This window comes from Scyliorhinus canicula, chromosome 7, assembly GCF_902713615.1.
Source record: "Scyliorhinus canicula chromosome 7, sScyCan1.1, whole genome shotgun sequence".
Classification (NCBI taxonomy): Eukaryota; Metazoa; Chordata; class Chondrichthyes; order Carcharhiniformes; family Scyliorhinidae; genus Scyliorhinus; species Scyliorhinus canicula.
In genome coordinates, this window is record NC_052152.1 from 110577905 (window position 1) to 110603300 (window position 25396).

Consider the following 25396-nt stretch of genomic DNA (forward strand, 5'->3'; position numbering starts at 1 on the left):
AATGGGGGTCGATGTTGTGGACTTCGCCTCTCTAATTGCCCGGCAAAGGATCTTGCTAAATTGGAGGTCGGATACGCCGCCAAGGGTGGCAGCCTGGCTGAGAAACCTGTATGACTTTCTTTGGTTGGAAAAGAGTAAATTTGAATTGAGGGGGTCGGCAGAGGCCTTCGAGACACAGTGGGGGATGTTCATGACAATGTTGGAGGAACTGTTCATCGCTACGGGTGGGAGGAGGGGGAGGGTATGGGGTAAAAGGGAAAAAAATTGTACAAACTGTGAGGCTGTGGAATATGTTGTAAATGTTACTGTTTTTTTACACATGTTTGGAGTAAAATACATTAAAAAAACAATGTTACATTGTTGATGGTAATTTATGTCTTTAAATCACTTACTTTAAAATAAATACAGTAAAGGTAATTTCAGCACTTTAATCTCAAGAGATCACACTCCTAATTCTGATCACATTGGAGACGGTTATTTGCACCAATTCTCAGCCGTCATTCCTATGGGAGCTGAGATTTTATCCATCTTATCAGAACGAAACTAGTCCATTTCTCATTACAGACAGGGTTGGAGTCTAGGAGGATAATTGAACCAGGACTTGGAGGTGTATTCTAGATCCAATTTTAAAGTCATCGATTGTCATTTTGATATTTTTAGTATAAATTTGTACATCATAGTTTATTGTGGGAGCTGGCGATGTCACGTCACTGAAATCACAGTCTCCATTGGCAGCAGTTGGAAATACACAAGTTTATGAAAGCTGTTTTTCAGTAAATGTAACATAGGAACTTATAAGGGACAGGGTTGACAGGAAGCGCAATTAGATGTTAAGATTTTTAATAATTTAGTTACTGAAAATAACCGGAAGCAAAATGTCCAAAAACCTTTATTAAACAATTCAATGCATTTAGCATTACATGCAATAAAGTCCATTGGTTGTGTTGTTTGGGCTCCACTACAATACTGTTGTATGTGAACAGCTCTTAGTTATCTCATAATATAATCTCTTCCATTAGATGTTGAAAACCATCACTAGAAAGCTGTGAATGTTGAAGGCTGATACTCATATAAAGAACGATTCATCTATGGCCTTCTGTGCGTGTCTGTTGAAGGTCAAAATTATCTGTGCTTTCCGAAGGAAAATATGTTTTTTGATGGCAGTGTGATTTTCGTTCCCAGTTTTGTTCTCCATCTATGCCTGACGTAGCTTTGGATGCCTACCGCACACTCCTCCCCCACCCCCATCCTACACACTTTCATTCAGCGTCTCTCATTCAACAGATAATTTAAAAGTGCGACAGTGATTTATGGCTTTTCTATTTTGAAACAGTTTACATATTGTACAAGTCTAGTTACTGCACTTTAGAGCCTCTTTGTATCATACAAACATACAAAATAGGAGCACAAGGCGGCCATTCTGCCCCTGGAGCACCTGCTCCTTTTGTTTCTTTTAAACGCTCCAGACCCAAGTAGTCTTGGGTTGCCACATATTGAGCTTGTGACTGATCCTCCATTAGTGTAAAAAGGTAGCAAGAAACCCACATTGTGTAAGAAGCCACATCAGAGCAGTAATAACCAAACCTAGACATACTGGCAGCACGGTAGCACAGTGGTTAGCACTGTTGCTTCACAGCACCAGGGTCCCAGGTTCGATTCCCGGCTTGGGTCATTGCCTGGGTGGAGTTTCCTCCCACAAGTCCTGAAAGACGAGCTTGTTAGGTGAATTCGACATTCAGAATTCTCCCTTAGTGTACTCAACCAGATGCCGGAGTATGGCGACTAGGGGATTTTCACAGTAACTTCAGTGATATTATAAGCCTAATTGTGACACTAATAAAGATTATTATTATTACTAAACGGTACAAGGTATGAATCTGGTATAGATCTTGATTCTTAGGAGATTTGGACTGCTTATAAAACGACTACTGCTTAGGTCAGGGGTGGGCAAACTTTTCCGTGCAAGGGCCGCATTCAGAAATTCACAATTCACAAAGGGCCGCATAGTATATTAAGTAAAATAATTACGTCACCCGGTTATGATTCTGGGCGCCTCATATAGAACATAGAACAGTACAGCACAGAACAGGCCCTTCGGCCCTCGACGTTGTGCCAAGAAATGATCACCCTACTCAAGTCAACGTATCCACCCTATACCAGTAAGTAACCCAACAGCCCCCCCACCCATTAACCTTTAAAAAAAAAAAATTAAAAAAAAAAAAAAAAATTTTTTTTTAAAAAAAAAAAAATTTTTTTTTTTTTTTAATGACTTGGTGGGCCGCAGAAATACCTTTGGCGGGCCGCATGCGGCCCGCGGGCCGTAGTTTGCCCACCCCTGGCTTAGGTGTACGATAAAACAATATTCCCGGGAAATGACCAAACTGTAACAGCTACCTCAATCAAACAAACTCAGACTAGAATCACAATGCACCTGCTGATATACAGAATGCCATTTTCTCAGAAGGATGTGATGAGCATGGTTGCTTAAACACATTAAAAAAAATATTTCACCCAAGTCATTTTATACTGTTGCTCTATTGCTCCAGATTTGGTTCTGAGCTTCCCCAGAACGTATGCATACTTTAAACAGGAGGGAATTAACCTTTGACACGGACATTCACTTACCTCAGTTTGAGAATCATTCCTCTCCAGGCTCGCATTCGTATTCTGGGGGATTTCAATGCATGTTTAAAAAAGCACAACATTTAGAATATTCAATCGCAAAAATAACAAATCACCAAATTATCTTGCATTAAGGGCACATAAAAGACAAAATCACATTTAAAGAAATACAGACAGCTAAAAAGTGAACAATGAAAAAAGAAACATTTGCCTTCAGTACTTTTCTCTCAAGGCAAACAGGATTCCTCAGCAATGGAGACACAGTCTCAGAATGAAGGGACAGATCATTTTGGACTGAGATGAGAAATTTCTTCACTCAAAGGGCTGTGAATCTTTGGAATACTCCATTCCAGAGGGTTGCAGTTGCTCCATTGTTGAATATATTTGAGGCCGAGATTGACATATTTTTGGTGTTTTATTTTCGCCGAGTCAGGATGATTTGGGATACTTTTAAAGATGGAGGACGGGTCCTGATTCCAGACCCAAATCCAAGGGTTTCTGATTTTCAGGAGTGTTGTCTTAGGGCGGGAATGGTTCTGGACACCCCCCTTCACTCCAGACTTGGACTGCTCCATTGAGGGAATAAGCATGTCCTCGTCTTCCACAATTTTCACAGAGTCAGGCCAGCTTTTGAAAGAGCCGTGATTCATGGCACCTCAGATGTCGTGCATCATAGACTACATGAGGGAACCTTTTGAAAAGCAATGTTTTCTTTGGGGCTCAGCTGTTTCAACAAGCTAATGAACCTCTGTCCTCTCAGCCAAGTTCCATTATATTCTTGGCTGAGAGCCCAGACATTTGTTAGTACAAAATCAATAACCATTTCAGATACAACAGCAGTAAGCAGGTCATTTGACCTGGGCAATAAATATAGGACTGGAGAACAGAAGTGTTACTTTAACAAGTTTCAAGCAAAGTTAGAGAGGATAGTCCCTTTGTGGATCAGCCTCTTGGCAAAGGTTTAGAATCATAGAATCCCTAACAATTTAGAAGGAGGTCATTTAGCCCAAAATGTCTGCACCAAACCCTCGAAAGAGCATGCTACCTCTGCCCAATCCCCCACCCTACCCCCGTAACCCCACCCAACCTTTGGACACTTAGTGGTAATTTAGTATGGCAAATCTGTCTAACCTGCACAGCCTTGGGCTGTAGGAGGAAATCCACGAAGACACAGGGAGCATGTGCAAACTCAGCAATGGCTCTCGAGGTCGGAATCAAACCTGGGTCCCTGGCACCGTGAGACAGCAGTGCTAACAACTGTGCTACCGTGTCATCTTTTAGTGTCAGCTAACAAACTGAATTTGATTTAAGTTGAGGAAATGATTAACATACATGGGCAATAACAATGGTGGTAGTGGTAGAAGGACAGTGTGGTGGGCATCCGAAGCTGCGTCAGGCATAGATGGAGAACAAAACCGGGAACAAAAAACACGGTGGTTTTAAAAACATATTTTCCTTAGGAAAGCACAGATCATTTTGACCTGCAGTAGACAAGCACACAAGGCCATAGCTTGAGTACTCTGGAATTGAGATATGGGGAATAGGACTTCAACACATGGGTTTGATGTGTTGAGATGGGATTATCCATACATGGACACGAGATGAATGGGCCTGATTGGTTCAATGACCTTGTCTCAAGTTTTTATTTGAAACTTTCAATCACATATAGACATCAAATGACTATAGCACCTGCTTAGACTTCTGCCATTCCAAGCAGTGAGATGCCACCCCAGTTTCATGCTTTGCTCTCTCCAGCATGGTTTCACGTTTCCTCTGAAACTCTAGCTCCAAGGTGGAGCTTTCCGTCTGTAATAAAAGAGAATACTCACCATTAAAACAGATTTTAACCTTATGAATATATTGTTCAACTTCAAAGGGTCAAATGGTATGGAGGGTCTTCTCGCCCACTAGCCCAGAACAATAAAACATGAGCCTCCTCTCCTAGCTGGCTGCTTTCTCCTTAGGTATTTTCAGTTCATTCCTTGGGAGTGACTTGGCTAGTACACCAAACTGCAATTATTTGACAACCTCACTTGGCAATTGGATTGCATGAGAAGAACTTAAATTACACTGGGGCAATAAAGAGTGTTGGTTTGAGACTTATATCAGACCGATGAGCTTGTGATCCATTAAATGGAAAACTGTTCTTTAGAACTGCCACCTCTATCTATAATGGATACAGAATTTCACAAATAAATCTCAATTTAAGTAATTTGCACATTAATACCTGCATGGACAGTTGTGCTGAGAAAATCATTTCCCTGCACACAACCAGGGAGACTTCAAAGAGACAACAGCAAACTGAAAATCTGATCAAATGCAGAACCTAATCACCAGCATAATCTACCGCCTGATGTACAAATCTGGAAAAATTCTATACGCAACATTTTACAATACAACCTCTCAGATGTTAAGTAATGGGTTAAGAGACATTCCAATTAATTGTCTCATTTATGGTAAGCATCCAATAATTAACACTGATATGTAAAGGGGCTTCAGGTTGCCCTTGTGTCAGGTGATGTGATGTTAAAAGTTTTGTGCAATGTCTGTTGAATGGAATTAAAGGTGTTTTGTGGAAAAGTAGCAGAACCTTTGATTCTTTATACTACAGCAGCTAAACGTCTAACAAATGGTAGCAGAGGAGGGTTGCTGTGCAAGTGTGAAGGGTTGAAAGATATAACTTTTCCAGACCAAACCAAGGAGTGAGTGAGAAAAAAAAAAATATGGCTGAACCGAGGTTAAAGATGGCTGGATATGACTACCCCCCTTATTTTCTGAAAGGATCGTACGATCAATGGACAAGTGCAGTAGTTATGTGGACTAAGGTAACTGCCTTGGGAAAGAGAAAACAAGGTATGGCATTGGCTCTTTCTTTACCTTATAACAGTAAAATCCGATGCAAATTGTTTTCTGAGCTGGAATTGGAAGAGTTAGACTCAGAGGAAGGTCTGGAGACTCTATTACGTTACATGGATAAGATTTATAAAAAGGATGAAGCATTGTCGGATTTTGATAGGTTCCGGAAAATAAGGAATTCTCCATGGAAGGCTATATAATGGAATTTGGCAGACTATATAATAGGCTGCAGAAACACAACCTGGAATTTCCACAGTCTGTGTTGACCTTTAAATTACTTGACTGTGCTAGAGTGAGCAACATGGATAGGCTCCTGGTTTTGACAGGAGTTCAGTTTGCGGATAAGGATACCTTATTCGATCAGATGACAGAAGCTTTAAAAAGGTTTCTGGGGAATCATTCGATTCCGATGGCTCCGGTGACCCAAATAGGTCAGCCTGCAATAAAGCAGAATATGGAAGACACACTACTAACAGGATAGCGAAATCGCACAGCTAAAAAAACAGGTTCCAAGACTATAGATGGAGATCGGGACCCGGAAGGTATGAAGACAGAAACCCAGTTAGAACCTACAATAGGGAGATGAACCCCAGAAATGCCCGGGGTATGATAAATCGATGTTTTCGATGAGACTCTCAATACCATTATGCTTTCAACTGCCCAACATGTTATAATAGTGTTTGAAGTGACACGTGACACGGAAGAGTCAGAAGAGGAAAAAGATTATAATAGTGTTTGAAGCGACACATGACACGGAAGAGTCAGAAGAGGAAAAAGATAGTGAACAGAAAGAAGCCATTGTCCTATTAACAAGCTGTTTTACACCGGTAATGAGGGTGTTGGTTGCAGAATCGTTCAATTGTGCTGGATTGGACAGTGGCTGCACATCTACTGTGTGGCATTGACTGGTTAAAATGTTACCTGGACTCTTTGAATGCTGAAAATCGTAACAAGGTTAAGGAATTTGAAAGTTCCACAAGCTTCAGGTTTGGGGATGATAACACTCTAAAGTCGCTGAAAAGAGTGGTGACCCCTTGCAATATTGCCGGAGTGAATCATTTCATTAGCACGGATGTTGTATCAAGTGAGATACCTTTGCTTCTGAGCAGACCGTCGATGAAGAAAGTACACATGAAACTGGATATGGAACAGGATAAGGCAACAGTGTTTGGAAAGACGGTGGAATTACAATTTACACAGTCAGGACACTATTGTATTCCATTACTGACAAATAATATTTCAAGTACAGTTGTTAAGGATGTGTTAATGGCAGTTGAAAATGGGACTTTAGCTGATAAAAAGCTTGTTGTAGTAAAACTGCATAGGCAATTTGCACATCCGTCTCCTCGGAGGTTGAAAACTTTATTAAAGGATGCAGGAGTAAGGGATGACGACTATACTAAACTGATAGAACAGGTTAGTGATCGCTGTGAAGTTTGTAGGAAGTACAGAAGGACACCAGCACGACCGATAGTAACCCTACCTTTGGCCAGGGATTTTAACAACATTGTGGCCATGGACCTTAAGATCTGGGATAAAGGAAATAATATATTTATTTTGCCTTTTGTAGATTTAGCAACCAGATTTAGTCAATCAACGATTGTACGAAGTAAAGAAAAGAGTAATTCTGGATCAAATCCTGGAAAAATGGATAGGGACAGGAATGGGCCCACCGGCAAAATTCCTTACGGACAATGGGGGAGAATTTGCTAATGATGAGTTTAGGGATGTGTGTGAAAATGTGAATATCACAGTTATGAATACGGCTGTGGAAAGCCCATTTAGTAATGGTGTGTCTGAAAGAAACCATGCAGTAATAGATGACATGCCTTGGAAAATTTTGGCGGATAGACCAAACTGCAAGTTTAATTCAGCTTTAGCATGGGCGGTACATGCAAATAATTCATTGCAGATGGTTGGGGGCTATAGTCCCTATTAATTAGTGTTTGGCAGACACCCTAAAATTCCATCCATCTTAGATGACCAGACTCCAGCTTGGGAAGGGACTACAATTAGCTCTCCCTTTGCTGAGCATTTAAATGCATTACATAGCAGTAGAAAAGCCTATTCTGAAGCAGAAGTCTCTGAAAGAATTCGCAGAGCATTAAGACATAATGTACGGCTATCAGATGCCGTTTTTCAGCAAGGAGACATGGTATACTATAAGAGAGACAATTCTATTGAATAGAAAGGCCCAGGGAAGATCATAGGTATAGATAGCAAAACAATTATTTTGCAACATGGTAATCAAACTGTTAGGGTACATTCATCAAATACAAATTTTCAAATTTAGACAGAGCAGACAGACATGACGAGGAACCAGAGTCATCTGCTATGCACGTGTTACAGAACTATGAGGATCAGTTAACTGATATAGACAGGGTTTCTGTAGAGGAACATGACACTTGTGATAAATTAGAACAGGCCATTTTTCCAAAAGGGCGAATGCCAAAAGTTGGTACAAAAGTGACATACTTGCCTGAAGGGTCTAGTCAATGGAAGGATGCAACTGTTATTAGTAGAGCAGGGAAGGCCACTGGAAAGTATAAACATTGGTTGAATGTACAGCATTCAGGGGAGGGAGTCAAGACAATGGATTGGGAAAACAAAGTTCAAAAATGGAGGGCACAGAAACGCAGTGCCAGTTCTGATAGTACATCGGATAGTGAACAGGTCAGCAAGAAAAGGTCAAGAACTATTGAAAGGACATCCCACAGCAGAAGGGAAAGATCAAGCAGTAGCAGTACAGAACAAGGTACCAGGCAGGAGAGGAGACGTAGTTTATCAAAATCTTGGAACATGAGTAAGACTACGAAGACTAATAGGAATAGAAGCCCACATCCACGTGAGATTTTGGTGGCTTCCAATAAATTAGATGAAAAAGTCATCAAAGATGCCAAACAGCAAGAACTGCATTGCTGGAATAAATTTGGGGTATACACAGAAGTACCGGATAGGGGACAAGGAGCTCTATCCCACAGATGGATTTGCATGAAAAAGTTCTTCCGGATGGAATTTATAAGGCAAATGCCAGGCTTGTGGCAAGGGGATTTGAAGAAAACTTAGAAGATCAGGATTTAAAGGTAGATTCACCTATGGCAGGAAAGGTTATTTTAAAGATCTTCTTGGCTCTATTAGCCACAAAGGCATGGGAATGCAACTCTGTAGATATAAAAGCTGCCTTTTTACAGGGGCATCAGCTCCAAATAGACATTTTTCTCCGTCCTCCGAAAGAGGCCGCTGACACAGAAGGGGTACTCCGGAAGTTGAACAAATGTGTATATGGATTGAATGATGCATCTAGAGTCTGGTACTTTTCGGTAAGGTCAGTTTTGTTAAAGTTAGGCTGTTGCCAGTTGAAAGCAGATCCGGCAATGTTTTACTGGCACTCTAAAGGAAATCTTTCTGGCATCTTTATTATGTATGTCGATGCATTTTTTTGTGGTGTGGGGCTAGTGATTTTGAAGCTATTTTAATCTCTGGGTTGAGGAAAGAATTCAGGGTTGGAAGTCAGGCTTCCGGTGCATTTAAATATATTGGACTAGAAATTGGACAGACTAAGTTAGGGGCAACTTTATGTCAGCAATCTTAATTGGAAAGCATCAGCCCAATCACAATTAGTCGTGGCCGGGTTTCACAAAAAGACGCAATGGTTTCAAAGATGGAAAAAGAGCAACTACGAAGTTTAATTGGGCAACTGAATTGGTTAGGTAGACAGACTAGACCGGACGTGAGCTTTGATGTCTTAGAGTTGAGTACATAAATGAATGATCCCAAAGTGGAGGACATAATAAGAGTAAATAAAGCGTTGCTCAAACTAAAAATGCAGGAGTGTTTTGAGGTTCCAGGTTTTAGGTGACCGTAGGCACTTGAAACTCATAGTTTATAGTGATGGGTCCTATGCAAATTTATGGGATGGGGTTTCAAGCGCAGGAGGTTTTATAATTTTCCTTTTGGGAAACAATGGTAAACGTTGCCCTCTTGTGTGGGAAACAAAGAAAATAAGGAGAGTGGTCAAAAGCACTTTGGCTGCTGAGACGTTAAGCCTTGTAGAGGCGGTGGATATGGCCTTTTATATATCTCAGATATTGACAGAAATTTTGGGATTAGGGGATTTGGGAAATATACCTATTGAATGTCACATTGACAATAAATCCCTATGGGAAAATGTGCAGTCTACAAAAAGTGTCAATGAAAAAAGGTTAAGGATAGACATCGCAAGTTTGAAGCAGATGTTGGACAGAGGGGAGATAGCAAAAATTAAATGGGTTGACAGTAGCTATTAATTGTCAGACTGTTTTACAAAAAGAGGGGCTAGTTCACAGAAACTTTTGGATATTGTTAAAGAAGGACGCCTGTTTCTGTGACAGTTTTTTTTTTCTTCTTCCAAAAATGAAAAAAGAGAAAGGGGGGGAATTGCATGTGTGTTTTTGAGTTTCTTGTAACTTTGTTTCACCTAATTATTGTTTTTCCTCCAAGGAAGGGGAGACTTAAGTAATGAGTTAAGAGACATTCCAATTAGTTGTCTCATTTATGTTAAGCATCCAATAATTGACACTGATATGTAAAGGGGCTTCAGGTGGCCCTCGTGTCAGGTGATGTGATGTTAAAAGTTCTGTGCAAAGTCTGTTGAATGGAATTAAAGGCGTTTTGTGGAAAAGTAGCAGAACCTTTGACTCTTTATACTACAGCAGCTAAACGTCTAACGTCAAATAGTCAAGATCAAGTGCAGTTTTGAGGTAAGGGGGAGGTATAACTGGACCAGGATGTGATGATGCATCTCATTACAATTTTAATGCTATACATTCAGTCTTTATTTTTAAACCAACATTATATGGAAATCGCAGAGGTAAATTCATCACCCTATAGTCAAAACCTGTCCCAATTTGAGCAGAAAGTTGACAGATGTAACATGTTAGCGCAGACAGTAGCAGAGTGGCAATGTCACTGGACTAGTCATCTGGAGGACCAGCCTAGTGCTCTTGGGACATGGGTTCAAGCCCTACCATGGCAGCTGGTGGAATTTCAATCCAATTAATAAAACTGGAATTGAAAGTTAGTTGCAGTAATGGTGACCATGAAAACCCATCTGGTTCACTCATGTTCTTTCGGGAAAGAAATCTGCCATCCTTACCTCGTCTGGCCTACATGTGACTCCAGATCAACAGAAACGTGGTTGACTCTTTACTGCCCTCTGAAATGGCCTCTCAGGTCATTCAGTCCAAGGGCAATTAGGGATAGGCAATAAATGTTGGCTTTACCAGTGACACCAAATTCCATGAAAGAATTAAAAACTACAGGCATATGATTTTAAAAATAAGATGGGTAGGTGGTACTAATAATTCTTTATCCACCAGTACCTTGTGACTCAATAGCTGACCATTTCAAAGTCATACAGTATCCAGAGCAATGGTGTGTACATCACCTGCTACATAACATACATCACCTGCTACATAACATACCACAAGTGTTTTCAACGAAACACACAAACGTAACATGACACTGGTCATGGCTGAGTTACATTTCCCCACAAACATGTCTATGTTAATTGCTTTATCAAAAGGAGATCTCATCCCTTTCTGCTGTCCACTCCACATTGTATTTAACACTCCTCTTTATCAAGCAATAAATTTTCTTTTAAAACTATTTATAGACTTGGCTTTAGCAGTGAGTTGTGGCAGAAAACTCCACATATAATCAAAGTAACCTCCCTGTTAATTCTTTGTCATAAATTTCTGCCCAATGGATATTGTAAAGAGAATAGCCTTCAACTATAAAAAGATAGAAATAATTTTAATGTCAGCACTGTACCATTGCCTACCTTACTTGCATCCCCTCTCCCTGTTAATAAATGTATTGAATACACAGTGCCATTAAATAGCAGAGAAGTGTTAAACGATCATATGTTATTGAACATAGAACTTGGAACAGTACAGCACAGAACAGGCCCTTCGGCCCTCGATATTGTACCGAGCATTGTCCGAAACCAAGATCAAGCTATCCCACTCCCTGTCATTCTGGTGTGCTCCATGTGCCTATCCAATAACTGCTTGAAATAATTTACTATTTCTATCCTTCTGAAGCTCACAAGGGATGCAATTGGAGAGAAAGGTTTTTACCATTCTATTTTGCATCTACTTCCCTTTAGAAAAGGTTAGTAATATGGAGAAACAGATGAATCAAAGTTAACGAGGTTAGAAATTGTTACTGAATAGAATGAATGACCTCAGATGAAGAATCCTCATCTACACAAAATGGAGCAAGAGCCTAAAAATGAGAACAGAAGAAAGCTGCTTTAGCATGAAAATTAAAATCCACATTGCACTGTACTCATTCACAGTGAAGATAAATCCATAATTACAGTACATAACTGACAGCAATTTGATTTATAATTATTGCAATATGTAGCTGAACAAAAACATAATGCACTGTTTGAATGCACATTCTCACTTTCATCTCTGTACCCAGTACCTGTACTGAAGTGGATGACATTTTAATTATTAACTCTACAAAACATCCCTTATTAATTTTCCTCCTTTTCTGGAGGCATTAACCCCGTCTCAATTATGGTTCCATGTACTCATATTGAAAAGAGTAGAACATTCAACCCTTCGAGCCTGTCCTGCTATTCATGACCAATCTTTATCCTTTGATCGAAATCTGCCTTGGTTATATAGCCCTTAATAGTTATCTCACAAAAATCTATCAATCAGTTTTTACATTTTCAACTGATCCCCAGCCTCAAAAGCATTTTTGGCAGAGAGAGAGTTGCAGACTCCCCTTACCATGTGTGTGGGAAGAGCTTATTGACATCACCCAGGAGCAGCCTGGCTCCTATTTTAATTTTATGGCTTCCTTGTTCTTGACAACCCCACCAGAGGAAATAGCTATTTTCCAGCTACACCAACAAATCCTGTATTCTCTTTAAACACCTCACTACGATCAATCTCTAATCTTCTGTACGCAAGGGAATAAATGCAAATCTATTCTATGCAAGCTGTCCTCTTCATATATCCCTTATAGTTCCTTTAACACCAATCACCCAAGTGGTCAACAATGATTTTAACTGCAACTTCGTAACAGACTATTCTACTGCACTTGGAATCACAGCTGTACCCAGTTCTGCCCACAATTCTAGAACACAAGGCTCGACAACATGTTCGAGCTGGTGCACTATATGATTTTACCTTCCTAAGCGAGGTAAACTAATGTCAACAGTCTGGAGCCCTACAGCCATCTATACCGAGATTCACAAACTCAGCCGAGACCGGGAATCTTCCCAGTAATTACAGCTAAGCTTCTCACTGGGGAAGCTGGCTGAGCCAGCACAGCAGGAGAAAGGCTTTGACTGGTATATGTACTGTTAAATTATTCCAGTCCTGCTTGTACATTTTCACTGTTATTGCTCCCTGTTCTTTCTGAATGTTACAAACGTATGAATGCCTTTTATCCATCAACAGATATCTCGTATTCTTTTTCCTCACCTGGTAACTGGAAAACTTCACCGTGGAATTAATTTTTGATGTCTGCCCACTGGAATGAATGGAAGAAGAACATTTAGCTATAGTGTCAGCCATGGCTTGTGCGTTACTCTCCAAATAAATAATACGCAGAAGTAAATTGGTAGATAGATATTACCTTTTAAGAACTGGGTTTTTTTACATTTTAGAGTACCCAATTAATCTTTTCGAATTAAAGGACAATTTTGCATGTCCAATCCACCTACCCTGCACATCTTTGGGTAGTGGGGGCGAAACCCACGCAAACAGGGGGAGAATGTGCAATCTCCACTCGGACAGTGACCCAGAGCCAGGATCAAACCTAGGACCTCGGTGCCGTGAGGCAGCTGTGCTAACCCACTGTGTCACCGTGCTGCCCAACCTTTTAAGAACTTAAGAGTGAAAAGCAATCAAATTCCAGAGTTAATAAACATTCGTTACATAATCATTTATATTTCAAGAAATCGAATCCAGTTCTCACCATATCAGTCAAATATAAATCGAAAATGATTTCCAGCAGATACAATTTAAAATAAACCCTAGGTCTTTGATGGTCTCATATTGGACCCAATCCTGTTGAACGTAAGTGAAGAGTTATACTGAGACATCACCGGTGCACACAGCACCATAGGCTCATTCAGCTCAGCCTCAGTAGCCAGATGGTCATATCCGGAACAAAAAGCAGAAATTCAAGGGAATAGCGCTACAGTTTAAACTGGAGATTTCATGATCAACATCGGACACTTGTACAAACACCAGCAAACAAAGCAGGGTCTGAACGGAAATGGCCATGGCAAAAAATTAGCACTCAAACTTTAAAGATTTCAAATAGCAAATTAAAAGATTAAAGCCATGCACATCCCCAATTGAAAAGGGGAGAATATGATTGGAAGACACTTACTTGGCTGACTGTCATGCTCAAAAGGAGAGAGATCACCTTGCACAGGAATCCTGTAATATGAATCAGGGCCAACAAGGTCTCTTGGACTAGTTTTAAACAGCTAATAGGGGTCAGAAATTTTCCAGTTTTGTTTTCTAATTGGCCTTTGTTTTTAATCTGTTTATGTATTGGCCTCTCTCAGGGGATTGCACAGCCCCAGGCAGGCTGGATAATTTTTTAAATAATAATCTTTATTGTCACAAGTAGGCTTACATTAACACTGCAATGAAATTACTGTGAAAAGCCCCTAGTCGCCACACTCCAGCGCCCATTCGGGTACACAGAGGGAGAATTCAGAATGTCCAATTCACCTAACAGCACGTCTTTCGGGACTTGTGGGAGAAAACTGGAGCACCCGGAGGAAACCTACGCAGATATAAGGAGAACGTGCAGACTCCACATAGACAGTGACCCAAGCCGGGAATTGAACCTGGGACCCTGGAGCTGTGAAGCGACAGAGCTACCACTGTGCTACCATGCTGCCCAATGTCTGTATTCGTAATGTCTCTATTGTGATGAATAAGACATCACAGATGTGAGAGACAGACTGGATAGACCAGATTTCTTTTGTTTATCATTTTTATGAGAGACATAAGAGATTTTGACTGTTCTTTTCACTTGGTGAGTTTATTTTTTCCCTTTCCATCTTTAAAGTATTCGATGTGATTTATTTTACTTTGCAATGGAACATTTTGTTTGGAGATCCCAAACTGTCCTGGGTTATTTAGTGATTGCCCGAGGCACGCAGACAAGGAAGGCCCCAGCTTCCATTCCCGAGGCCATGTTGGTTTCAGCCATGATCGACATAGTTGGCCTCAATACCCCTAGGTTGGGCACAAGAAAATCGGTATTGCTGTTTACAATTGTCACCAGCAGAGGTCAGAATTAGGTTCAGCTGCAGTGTCCCTGTCAGGATACCAGTGCCATGGAAAAAGAGATTCGGTAAGATTATTCGGATATGAAGAATGGGAAATAGAGTGAAATACTGATTAGCACGTGTAAAATTGTCACTGCAAGGAAATAACACACACCTCCAGGAGAGGCAGAGGTAGATTAAAATACAACAAATAAAAAAAATCTTAGCTGCTTCTGTCATAACAAAATTTGGTATGCATGAAAATAAAACAACTTACTTCACTGCAGATGATTTAAGTTCTAAAGGGGCTGCTGTGTCCAATTGCAAAGGATACAGATGCACTTCACTACTACTGTTCAAACAATTCAGGTTCAATCTGAGTGCAAAAAAAGCAAAATATTTAAATAAATTAAAAGTTGTGTTAGTTCACCACAACACTTTTCACGTTGCTTTAGCACTGCTGCCTCACAGCACTGATGACCCAGGTTCGATCCTGGCCCTGGGTCATGTCCGTACGGAGTTTGCACATTCTCACCCCCACAACCAAAAACGATGTGCAGAGTAGGTGAATTGGCCCTTAATTGAAAAAAAACAATTGGGTACTCTAAATTATTTTTTTTTAATTTTGTCACGTTGCTTCAGGCAACTTGGGAATCATTTTTTTAAATCAATTGGATGATTTTTAAAAATTCAACAATGTCACTGAAAATATTTTGCCAAGCTTCTTCAATATATCACAAGGTCAGATGCTCCTCAGCGTACAGAAGCTGCTCAATCAAGAAACCAGCTTCACCTCTGAAGAACATAGTTCACACTCCAAACAGAGGCCTTTCTCACCCAACTCAATCCAAATGCAGGACATTCTCACCCGGCTCAATTCAAACGCAGGACATTCTCACCCGGCTCAATTCAAATGGAGGACATTTTCACCCAGCTCAATCCAAACGGAGGACATTCTCACACAGCTCAATCCAAATGGAGGACATTCTCACCCAGCTCAATCCAAACAGAGGATATTCTCACCCAGCTCAATCCAAACAAAGGACATTCTCACCCAGCTCAATCCAAACGGAGTACATTCTCACCCGGCTCAGTCCAAATGGAGGACATTCTCACCCAGCTCAATCCAAACGGAGGATATTCTCACCCAGCTCAATCCAAACAAAAGACATTCTCACTCAGCTCAATCCAAATGGAGGACATTCTCACCCAGCTCAATCCAAACAAAGGACATTCTCACTCAGCTCAATCCAAACACAGGACATTCTCACCCGGCTCAATCCAAACAGAGGACATTCTCACCCAGCTCAATCCAAACGGAGGACATTCTCACCCGGCTTAATCCAAACGCAGGACATTCTCACCCAGCTCAATCCAAACGGAGGACATTCTCACCCGGCTGAATCCAAATGGAGGACATTCTCACCCGGCTCAATCCAAACGCAGGACATTCTCACCCAGCTCAATCCAAACGCAGGACTTTCTCACCCAGCTCAGTCCAAATGGAGGACATTCTCACCCGGCTTAATCCAAACGGAGGATATTCTCGTACAGCTCAATCCAAACGAAGGACATTCTCACCCAGCTCAGTCCAAATGGAGGACATTCTCACCCGGCTTAATCCAAACGGAGGATATTCTCGTACAGCTCAATCCAAACGAAGGGCATTCTCACCCAGCTCAATTCAAATGGAGGACATTCTCACCCGGCTCAGTCCAAATGGAGGACATTCTCAACCGGCTCAGTCCAAATGGAGGACATTCTCACCCGGCTATTCCAAAGGCAGGACATTCTCACCCAGCTCAATCCAAACAGAGGACATTCTCACCCGGCTCAATCCAAACGCAGGACATTCTCACCCGGCTCAGTCCAAATGGAGGACATTCTCACCCGGCTCAATCCAAACGGAGGATATTCTCACCCAGCTCAATCCAAACGCAGGACATTCTCAGCCGGCTCAATCCAAACGCAGGACATTCTCACCCAGCTCAATCCAAACAGAGGATATTCTCACCCAGCTCAATCCAAACGGAGGACATTCTCACCCGGCTCAGTCCAAATGGAGGACATTCTCACCCGGCTCAATCCAAACAGAGGATATTCTCACCCAGCTCAATCCAAACGGAGGATATTCTCACTCAGCTCAATCCAAATGGAGGATATTCTCACCCAGCTCAATCCAAACGGAGGATATTCTCACCCAGCTCAATCCAAACAAAAGACATTCTCACTCAGCTCAATCCAAATGGAGGACATTCTCACCCGGCTCAGTCCAAATGGAGGACATTCTCACCCGGCTCAGTCCAAATGGAGGACATTCTCACCCGGCTATTCCAAAGGCAGGACATTCTCACCCAGCTCAATCCAAACAGAGGACATTCTCACCCGGCTCAGTCCAAATGGAGGACATTCTCACCCAGCTCAATCCAAACGCAGGACATTCTCAGCCGGCTCAATCCAAACGCAGGACATTCTCACCCAGCTCAATCCAAACGGAGGATATTCTCACTCAGCTCAATCCAAACGGAGGATATTCTCACCCAGCTCAATCCAAACGGAGGACATTCTCACCCGGCTCAGTCCAAATGGAGGACATTCTCACCCAGCTCAATCCAAACAGAGGATATTCTCACCCAGCTCAATCCAAACGGAGGACATTCTCACCCGGCTCAGTCCAAATGGAGGACATTCTCACCCGGCTCAATCCAAACAGAGGATATTCTCACCCAGCTCAATCCAAACGGAGGATATTCTCACCCAGCTCAATCCAAACAAAAGACATTCTCACTCAGCTCAATCCAAATGGAGGACATTCTCACCCAGCTCAATCCAAACAAAGGACATTCTCACTCAGCTCAATCCAAACGGAGGACATTCTCACCCAGCTCAATCCAAACGGAGGACATTCTCACCCGGCTGAATCCAAATGGAGGACATTCTCACCCGGCTCAATCCAAACGCAGGACATTCTCACCCAGCTCAATCCAAACGCAGGACTTTCTCACCCAGCTCAGTCCAAATGGAGGACATTCTCACCCGGCTTAATCCAAACGGAGGATATTCTCGTACAGCTCAATCCAAACGAAGGACATTCTCACCCAGCTCAGTCCAAACGGAGGATATTCTCGTACAGCTCAATCCAAACGAAGGACATTCTCACCCAGCTCAATTCAAATGGAGGACATTCTCACCCGGCTCAGTCCAAATGGAGGACATTCTCACCCGGCTCAGTCCAAATGGAGGACATTCTCACCCGGCTATTCCAAAGGCAGGACATTCTCACCCAGCTCAATCCAAACAGAGGACATTCTCACCCGGCTCAATCCAAACGCAGGACATTCTCACCCAGCTCAGTCCAAATGGAGGACATTCTCACCCGGCTCAGTCCAAATGGAGGACATTCTCACCCGGCTCAGTCCAAATGGAGGACATTCTCACCCGGCTCAATCCAAACGGAGGATATTCTCACCCAGCTCAATCCAAACGCAGGACATTCTCAGCCGGCTCAATCCAAACGCAGGACATTCTCACCCAGCTCAATCCAAACAGAGGATATTCTCACCCAGCTCAATCCAAACGGAGGACATTCTCACCCGGCTCAGTCCAAATGGAGGACATTCTCACCCGGCTCAATCCAAACAGAGGATATTCTCACCCAGCTCAATCCAAACGGAGGATATTCTCACTCAGCTCAATCCAAATGGAGGACATTCTCACCCAGCTCAATCCAAACGGAGGATATTCTCACCCAGCTCAATCCAAACAAAAGACATTCTCACTCAGCTCAATCCAAATGGAGGACATTCTCACCCAGCTCAATCCAAACAAAGGACATTCTCACTCAGCTCAATCCAAACACAGGACATTCTCACCCGGCTCAATCCAAACAGAGGATATTCTCACCCAGCTCAATCCAAACGGTGGACATTCTCACCCGGCTCAGTCCAAATGGAGGACATTCTCACCCAGCTCAATCCAAACAGAGGATATTCTCACCCAGCTCAATCCAAACGGAGGACATTCTCACCCGGCTCATCCAAATGGAGGACATTCTCACCCGGCTCAATCCAAACAGAGGATATTCTCACCCAGCTCAATCCAAACGGAGGACATTCTCACCCGGCTCAGTCCAAACAGAGGATATTCTCACCCAGCTCAGTCCAAACGGAGGACATTCTCACCCGGCTCAGTCCAAATGGAGGACATTCTCACCTGGCTCAATCCAAACAGAGGATATTCTCACCCAGCTCAATCCAAACGGAGGACATTCTCACCCGGCTCAGTCCAAACAGAGGATATTCTCACCCAGCTCAGTCCAAATGGAGGACATTCTCACCCAGCTCAGTCCAAATGGAGGACATTCTCACCCGGCTCAGTCCAAATGGAGGACATTCTCACCCAGCTCAATCCAAACGCAGGACATTCTCACCCAGCTCAATCCAAACAGAGGACATTCTCACCCAGCTCAATCCAAACAGAGGACATTCTCAACCAGCTCAATCCAAAAGGAGGACATTCTCACCCGGCTCAATCCAAATGGAGGATATTCCCAGCTCAATCCGAATGGTGGACATTCTCACACAGCTCTGTCGAAACGGAGGACATTCCTCTCACATCTCACAATCAAAATGGAGCATATTTGTACACACCCCAGTCCAAATATCATGAAGCTGACAATCAAAATAATGGACATTCTTGTACAAATCTACAGAGTTGATGCATGGCTATTATGGAACATAATAGTGGGGACGAGGGAGATTAGGCATTACAAATTGGGGAAACAAGCAGAGGAAAGCACAGAAAATAACTGTCAAATTGCATTATTCAGGATTTAAAACTCAAGCCTCTTATTGCATGGAAGTGAAAATAGATGAAATCTCAGAGCTTTGTGCAGGCACAAGACATTCAGTGAGGAGGAAAAGAAAGGCTAGAAGTAATAAATTCAAAGATAAATACTTCTGGATACATTCGTGATACAGGTAAATTTAAAATGAAGTGGTTCATCTACTGTGGGTTAAGATTAGATTTACAGGGCAGCACGGTGGCCTAGTGGTTAGCACAGCTGCCTCACGGCGCTGAGGTCCCAGGTTCGATCCCGGCTCTGGGTCACTGTCCGTGCGGAGTTTGCACATTCTCCCCGTGTCTGCGTGGGTTTCGCCCCCACAACCCAAAAATGTGCAGGTTAGGTGGATTGGATACGCTAAATTGCCCCCTTAATTGGAAAAAATAATTGGGTAATCTAAATTTATAAAAAAAAAGATTAGATTTACAGATGGACAAAAATTAGTTTACTGCAAGTTAAGGTGACAGCTATAGACGGGTAATGATTAATCGCTGGAGGGGGGGTCACAGTTAGATTTATAGAAAGGCGATGATTAGTTTCTTAGAGGAATTAAGATTACAGATCCAAAGGATTGTGAGAATGAATGAGAAATGGGCAGGTGGCACTTGTTATTGGGCGAATGAATAAAATAATGAAGAAGCACTGGAGATTAAAGATAAGGGTTATAAATGCTAGGTTTTCTGCATTAAGGCCAATCTTGACGTACATGTAAATTTCACGATCAGAATAATGAGTGAATCGGGGATAGTTAAACTGAGTGGTCTTTCTAAGTTACTGAAGATGTCTGGGTAGGCTCAGTCATTAGAAGAGAAAAGGGCTACATTCAAACTGGGCAGGATTAGAAAAGATGAGCAACTGGATTAGCAACTGAAGCAGGTGAGGTTCTTTGAACAAAATGAATGGAAGAGGAAGGGGTCAGGAGAATTTGGAAGGTGGGAAAGGAAGGAATATCACAAAGCACAAAATAAAATTCTATGAGGTATATAAAGCAGTACCTCTGCTGTTCCTGCACTGTGCTTCCTGGCAAATTCATGTTTACTGTCACCTCTGGTCCTGTGTCCAGATGTTGATCTGCGTTTTGTCTGCAACAGAATAGCGATATTAGAAATGGAAAATCTGGACTTCCGGTGGCAGTCATGGAGTGAATGGTCGCACATTTGGTGGCTCCTATTCAAGGTGGATTTTTTCAGTCCTTTCCCACCCGAAGGGTGCAATATTTGAGGACAATAAGGTGCACGAGTCCCCGGAGAAGTTAATGCTCCTCTGGTGAGGCTGGTGCACGTATCAGTGGATAAAGGAGCGCCACAAGAAAGAAAGAATAGTTAGAGCGGGTGAGGTTTTGTGGTGCGCCACAGGAAAAGATGGTGGAGGGGAAGGGGTTGGCGGCGATGCATGAAAGCCAGAAGAGGCTGAGGGAGAAGGTTGAGGATCTGGAGAATTGCTCCAGCAGGCAAAATAAGAAGATTGTTGGAATGCCTGAAGGCGTTAAGGTGCGGAGGCCGCTGTGTATGTGGCGAGGATGCTGGAGAAGTTTACAGGGAAGGGGGCCTTTGATCGGCCTCTCGAGGTGGACCGAGCACACAGGACGCTGAGGAGGAGACCACAGGTAGGAGAAGTGCCGAGGGCGATGGTGGTGCAGCTGGATCGAATTTTGGAAAAAGAAAAGATCCTATGATGGGCGAGGCAGGCCAAGAGGTATACTTGGGAAGGGAGGGAGCTGTGGGTCTACCAGGACCTGGGTGTGGAGTGCGAAGGGGAGGGCCTGGATCAACTGGATAAAGGCTGCTCTCTTTGAGAAGGGGGTGAAGTTTAGAGTATTACACCTGGCCCACCTGTGGGTGACTTTCCAGAAACGGGGCGGGATGCTCCGAACCCTCGCCGGGCCGGAGAATCGGCGGGGGTGGGGGGGGGGGGGGGGGCGTGAATCCCAATCCGGCAGCGGTTTTTTGGTGGCGGCGGGAATCGCGCCGGTCAGGGGCCATTAGCAGCGCCCGCCCACCCCCGGCGATTCTCCGGCCCGCGGTGGGCCGAGTGGCCACCCGTTTTAGGCAGATCCCGCCGGCGTAAAATACACCAGGTCCGTACTGGCAGGACCTGGCTCTGCGAGCGGCCTGCAGGGTCCTTGGGGGAGGGGGTCCCCACAGATGCATGGCGGTAAGGGTAAAGTAGTAGCATGGATAGAGGATTGGTTAATTAATAGAAAACAAAGAGTGGGGATTAATGAATGTCTCTCTGGTTAGCAATCAGTAGCTAGTGGTGTCCCTCAGGCATCAGTGTTGGGCCCACAATTGCTCACAATTTACTTAGTTGATTTGGAGTTGGGGACCAAGTGCAATGTGTCCAAGTTTGTAGACGACACTAAGACGAGTGGTGAAGCAAAAAGTGCAGAGGATACTGGAAGTCTGCAGAGGGATTGTAATAGTCTAAGTGAATGGGCTAGGGTCTGGCAGATGGAATACAATGTTGACTAATGTGAGGTTATCCAATTTGGTTGGAATATCAGCAAAAGGGATTATTTAAATAATAAAATATTAAAACATGCGGGTGAAAGCAGAACTAGGGGGCACAGACTCAAAATAAGGGGAAGTAGATTTAGGACTGAGCTTAGCAGGAACTTAGTCACCCAAAGGGTTGTGAATCTATGGAAATCCCTGCCTAGTGAAGCAGTTGAGGTTCCTTCATTAAATGTTTTCAAGATAAAAATAGATAGGTTTTTGAAGAATAAAGGAATAGAAGGTTATGGTGTTCGGGCGGGAAAGTGGAGCTGAGTCCACAAAAGATCAGCCAACATCTCATTGAATGGCAGAGCAGGCTTGAAGGGCCAGATGGCCTATTCATGCTCCTAGTTCTTATGTTCTTATGTAATGTGCATGGTAGCAGTGGTTCGCACTGTTGCTTCACAGTGCCAGGGTCCAAGGTTTGAGTCTAGGCTTGGATCACTGTCTGTGCGGAGTCTGCACGTTCTCCCCGTGTCTGCGTGGGTTTGCTCCGGTATTCTCCCACAAGTCCCAAGTCCCAAAAGACATGTTGTTAGTTAATTTGGACATTCTGATTTCTCCCTTTGCGTACCTGAACAGACGCCAGAATGCAGCGATTAGGGGTTTTTCACAGTAACTTCATTGCAGCGTTAATGTAAGCCTACTTGTGACAATGAAGATTATTATTATAAACTGGAGGATCAGATGAGGCTGAGAAAGGGATGGGTGGGACAGGTGTCTCATTTAGGGCTGGAGATGGCGATCAGGGGAGTGGTGGTATTGGTCAATAAGAGGGTTGCGTTCAATGAGGGGGGACATTGTGGCCTAACTGAGGGGATGGGGTATGTGATGGTCGGAGGAATTTGGAGGGGTGCCGGTGGTTTTTGTAAACGTATATGCCCTGAATTGGGATGCCGTGGATTTTATGAGGCGGGTGTTGGGGAAGATTTTAGACTTAGAACATAGAACAGTACAGCACAGAACAGGCCCTTCGGCCCTCGATGTTGTGCCGAGCAATGATCACCCTACTCAAACCCACGTATCCACCCTATACCCGTAACCCAACAACCCCACCCCCCCCCCCTTAACCTTACTTTTTAGGACACTACGGGCAATTTATCATGGCCAATCCACCTAACCCGCACATCTTTGGACTGTGGGAGGAAACCGGAGCACCCGGAGGAAACCCACGCACACACGGGGAGGACGTGCAGACTCCGCACAGACAGTGACCCAGCCGGGAACCGAACCTGGGACCCTGGAGCTGTGAAGCATTTATGCTAACCACCATGCTGCCCCTAACTCACATTGGTTCAATATGGGGGGGGGGGGGTGGTGGTGTGTGTGCGTGTGTGGGGGGGGTGTGGGGGGGGGGCTCCAACCGCCCCCCCCCCCCCCCACATCAGGCATTCGATGACCGAAGGGCCATTGCTAAGGGCTCTATGACCAGGACAAACAGCAATGGGGAGAATGGGCATCACTGCCTTGTCCCTCTACAGAGACTAAAGTATTCTGACCGGACTCGGTTGGTTCTTACATATGCCACCGGAGCCTGATATAACAGCCGGACCCAATCCACAAATCCCTGCCCGGATCCAAATTGCCTAAAATATCCCATAGGTACTTCCACTCCACCCGGTCGAAAGCCTTCTCCGCGTCCATGGCTACTGCCACCTCAACATTGCGCCCCTCCGCTGGTATCATTAGAACATTAAGAAGCCGTCTAATATTGGACATCGGGTCCTTCACAAGTCCCGTATGATCCTCCCCGCTTACCTCGGGACACAATCCTCTATTCAGGTGGCCAAGATCTTTGCCAGCAATTTAGCATCTACATTCAAAAGGGAAATTGGCCTGTACGATCCACAGCTCTCCGGGTCCTTGTCTCGCTTCAGGATGAGAGAGATTGATGCCTGTGATAGCGTTGGGGGAAGCATTCACAGCTTCTTGGGCTGGTTAAAAGCCTTGACCAGAAGCGGCCTCAGTAGCCCATGAGAATAGAATGAATATTCTTTGCTCCGTAGCCTCTTGAATCTCCACGGATCAACCCCTCCCATGCGCTCCATGAACCCCTGCAGTTCTTTCGCCATTGCTGATACCTTCCCTGGCCTAGAATTCGACTGGTCCATTCTCGGATCTAGGACCGTGTTGAAGTCACCCCCCATAACCAACCGGTGCAAGTCAAGGTCCGGGATCTTTCCCAGCACCTTCCTGACAAACACGACATCATCCCAGTTTGGAGCAAATATATTTACCAACACCATTGCCATTCCCTCCAGTTTTCCGCTAACCATAATAAATCTGCTTCCCGGGTCTGCCTCTGTGTTCCCTACCTCAAATGCCACCCTTTTGTTAAACAGGATGGCCACCCCCTTGTTTTAAAGTCCAGTCCTGAATGGAATACCTGTTCGATCCATCCCTTCTTCAGTCTAACTTGGTCTCCCAGCTTCAAGTGTCTCCTGTAGCATGGCCACGTCTGCTTTTAGCTGTCTCAAGTGTGCGAACACACGAGCCCTTCTGACCGGCGAACATTCCATGTAACCAGCCTGGGGGGGGGGGGAGAACTCTTGACCCCCTCCCCTGTCGATCAGCCATGACCTTTCCTAGGCCCGCCCATGTCCCGCAATCCCCTGGCCCGCCCCTCGGCAGCTACCGCCATCTGGTCTCCATCTCCAACCTCCTAAAAGTCCCCTAGTCGTCAGCAGTCCCCTCCCACCCCTACTCCCTCTCTCTTCAGCTCTCCCCCCACTTTGCTCCCGTGAATCAGCTCTCCCAGCTCGCCTAGCAACTCCCGCCCCTGGCGCCTAGCATCCTACCACCTGCTGGATTCTCATCCCCACACCCCCCACACTTTTCACGCAAGTTCTCAAAACAATAGCAACAAACACAAAGCAAACAAACAATCCCCCAAGGTCCGTGCGTAGAGGCCCACTCCTCCTCCCTTTACAACATCTTATCAGTCCCATCACCTTCAAACAGAGCCGAAAACAATAGAAGAAAAATCAAACAGGATAAGAAAAACACTTTTGCAGGCAAAAACTCAAACATCTTTTCTTTTTTCTTTCCCCCCCTGGAACATCGCAACTTAAAAACATTTTTATTGTACCTCAGTACATGCAGCAATGGATAAAATCAAACCTATCCGAGAGATCCTTCTTTTCCCGATCACCGCAGCCTAAGTTACAGTGAAAGGCTGAGATTTTTAAAATATAAAACAGCACAAAACTTTTAACTCAGACCACTACTGTCTAGATTTTAAAGTCATTATGCCTCTACCAGATTGTTGTCCTTCATGAAGACCGC

General features: G+C 43.8%; 1 protein-coding gene across 6 annotated transcripts in view; it reads right to left on the reverse strand.

Annotated features, from left to right (window-relative positions):
• lrch1 (leucine-rich repeats and calponin homology (CH) domain containing 1) overlaps positions 1 to 25396 on the reverse strand; it is a 234882-nt gene that overhangs the window by 43399 nt on the left and 166087 nt on the right. For 5 of the 6 annotated variants that reach the window (XR_005461324.1, XM_038802649.1, XM_038802651.1 and 2 more), the window contains exons 11-16: positions 20612 to 20698; positions 15051 to 15149; positions 12963 to 13011; positions 11704 to 11745; positions 4312 to 4428; positions 2626 to 2667 (exon numbers count right to left, since the gene is read on the reverse strand). Coding sequence is in view for 5 of the 6 variants with exons in the window: in XM_038802649.1 (XP_038658577.1) it covers positions 2626 to 2667; positions 4312 to 4428; positions 11704 to 11745; positions 12963 to 13011; positions 15051 to 15149; positions 20612 to 20698 (436 nt within the window). In the remaining variant the exon portion in view is untranslated. The remainder of the gene's footprint in view (positions 1 to 2625; positions 2668 to 4311; positions 4429 to 11703; positions 11746 to 12962; positions 13012 to 15050; positions 15150 to 20611; positions 20699 to 25396) is intronic. The other variant, XM_038802650.1, reaches the window with a different exon arrangement.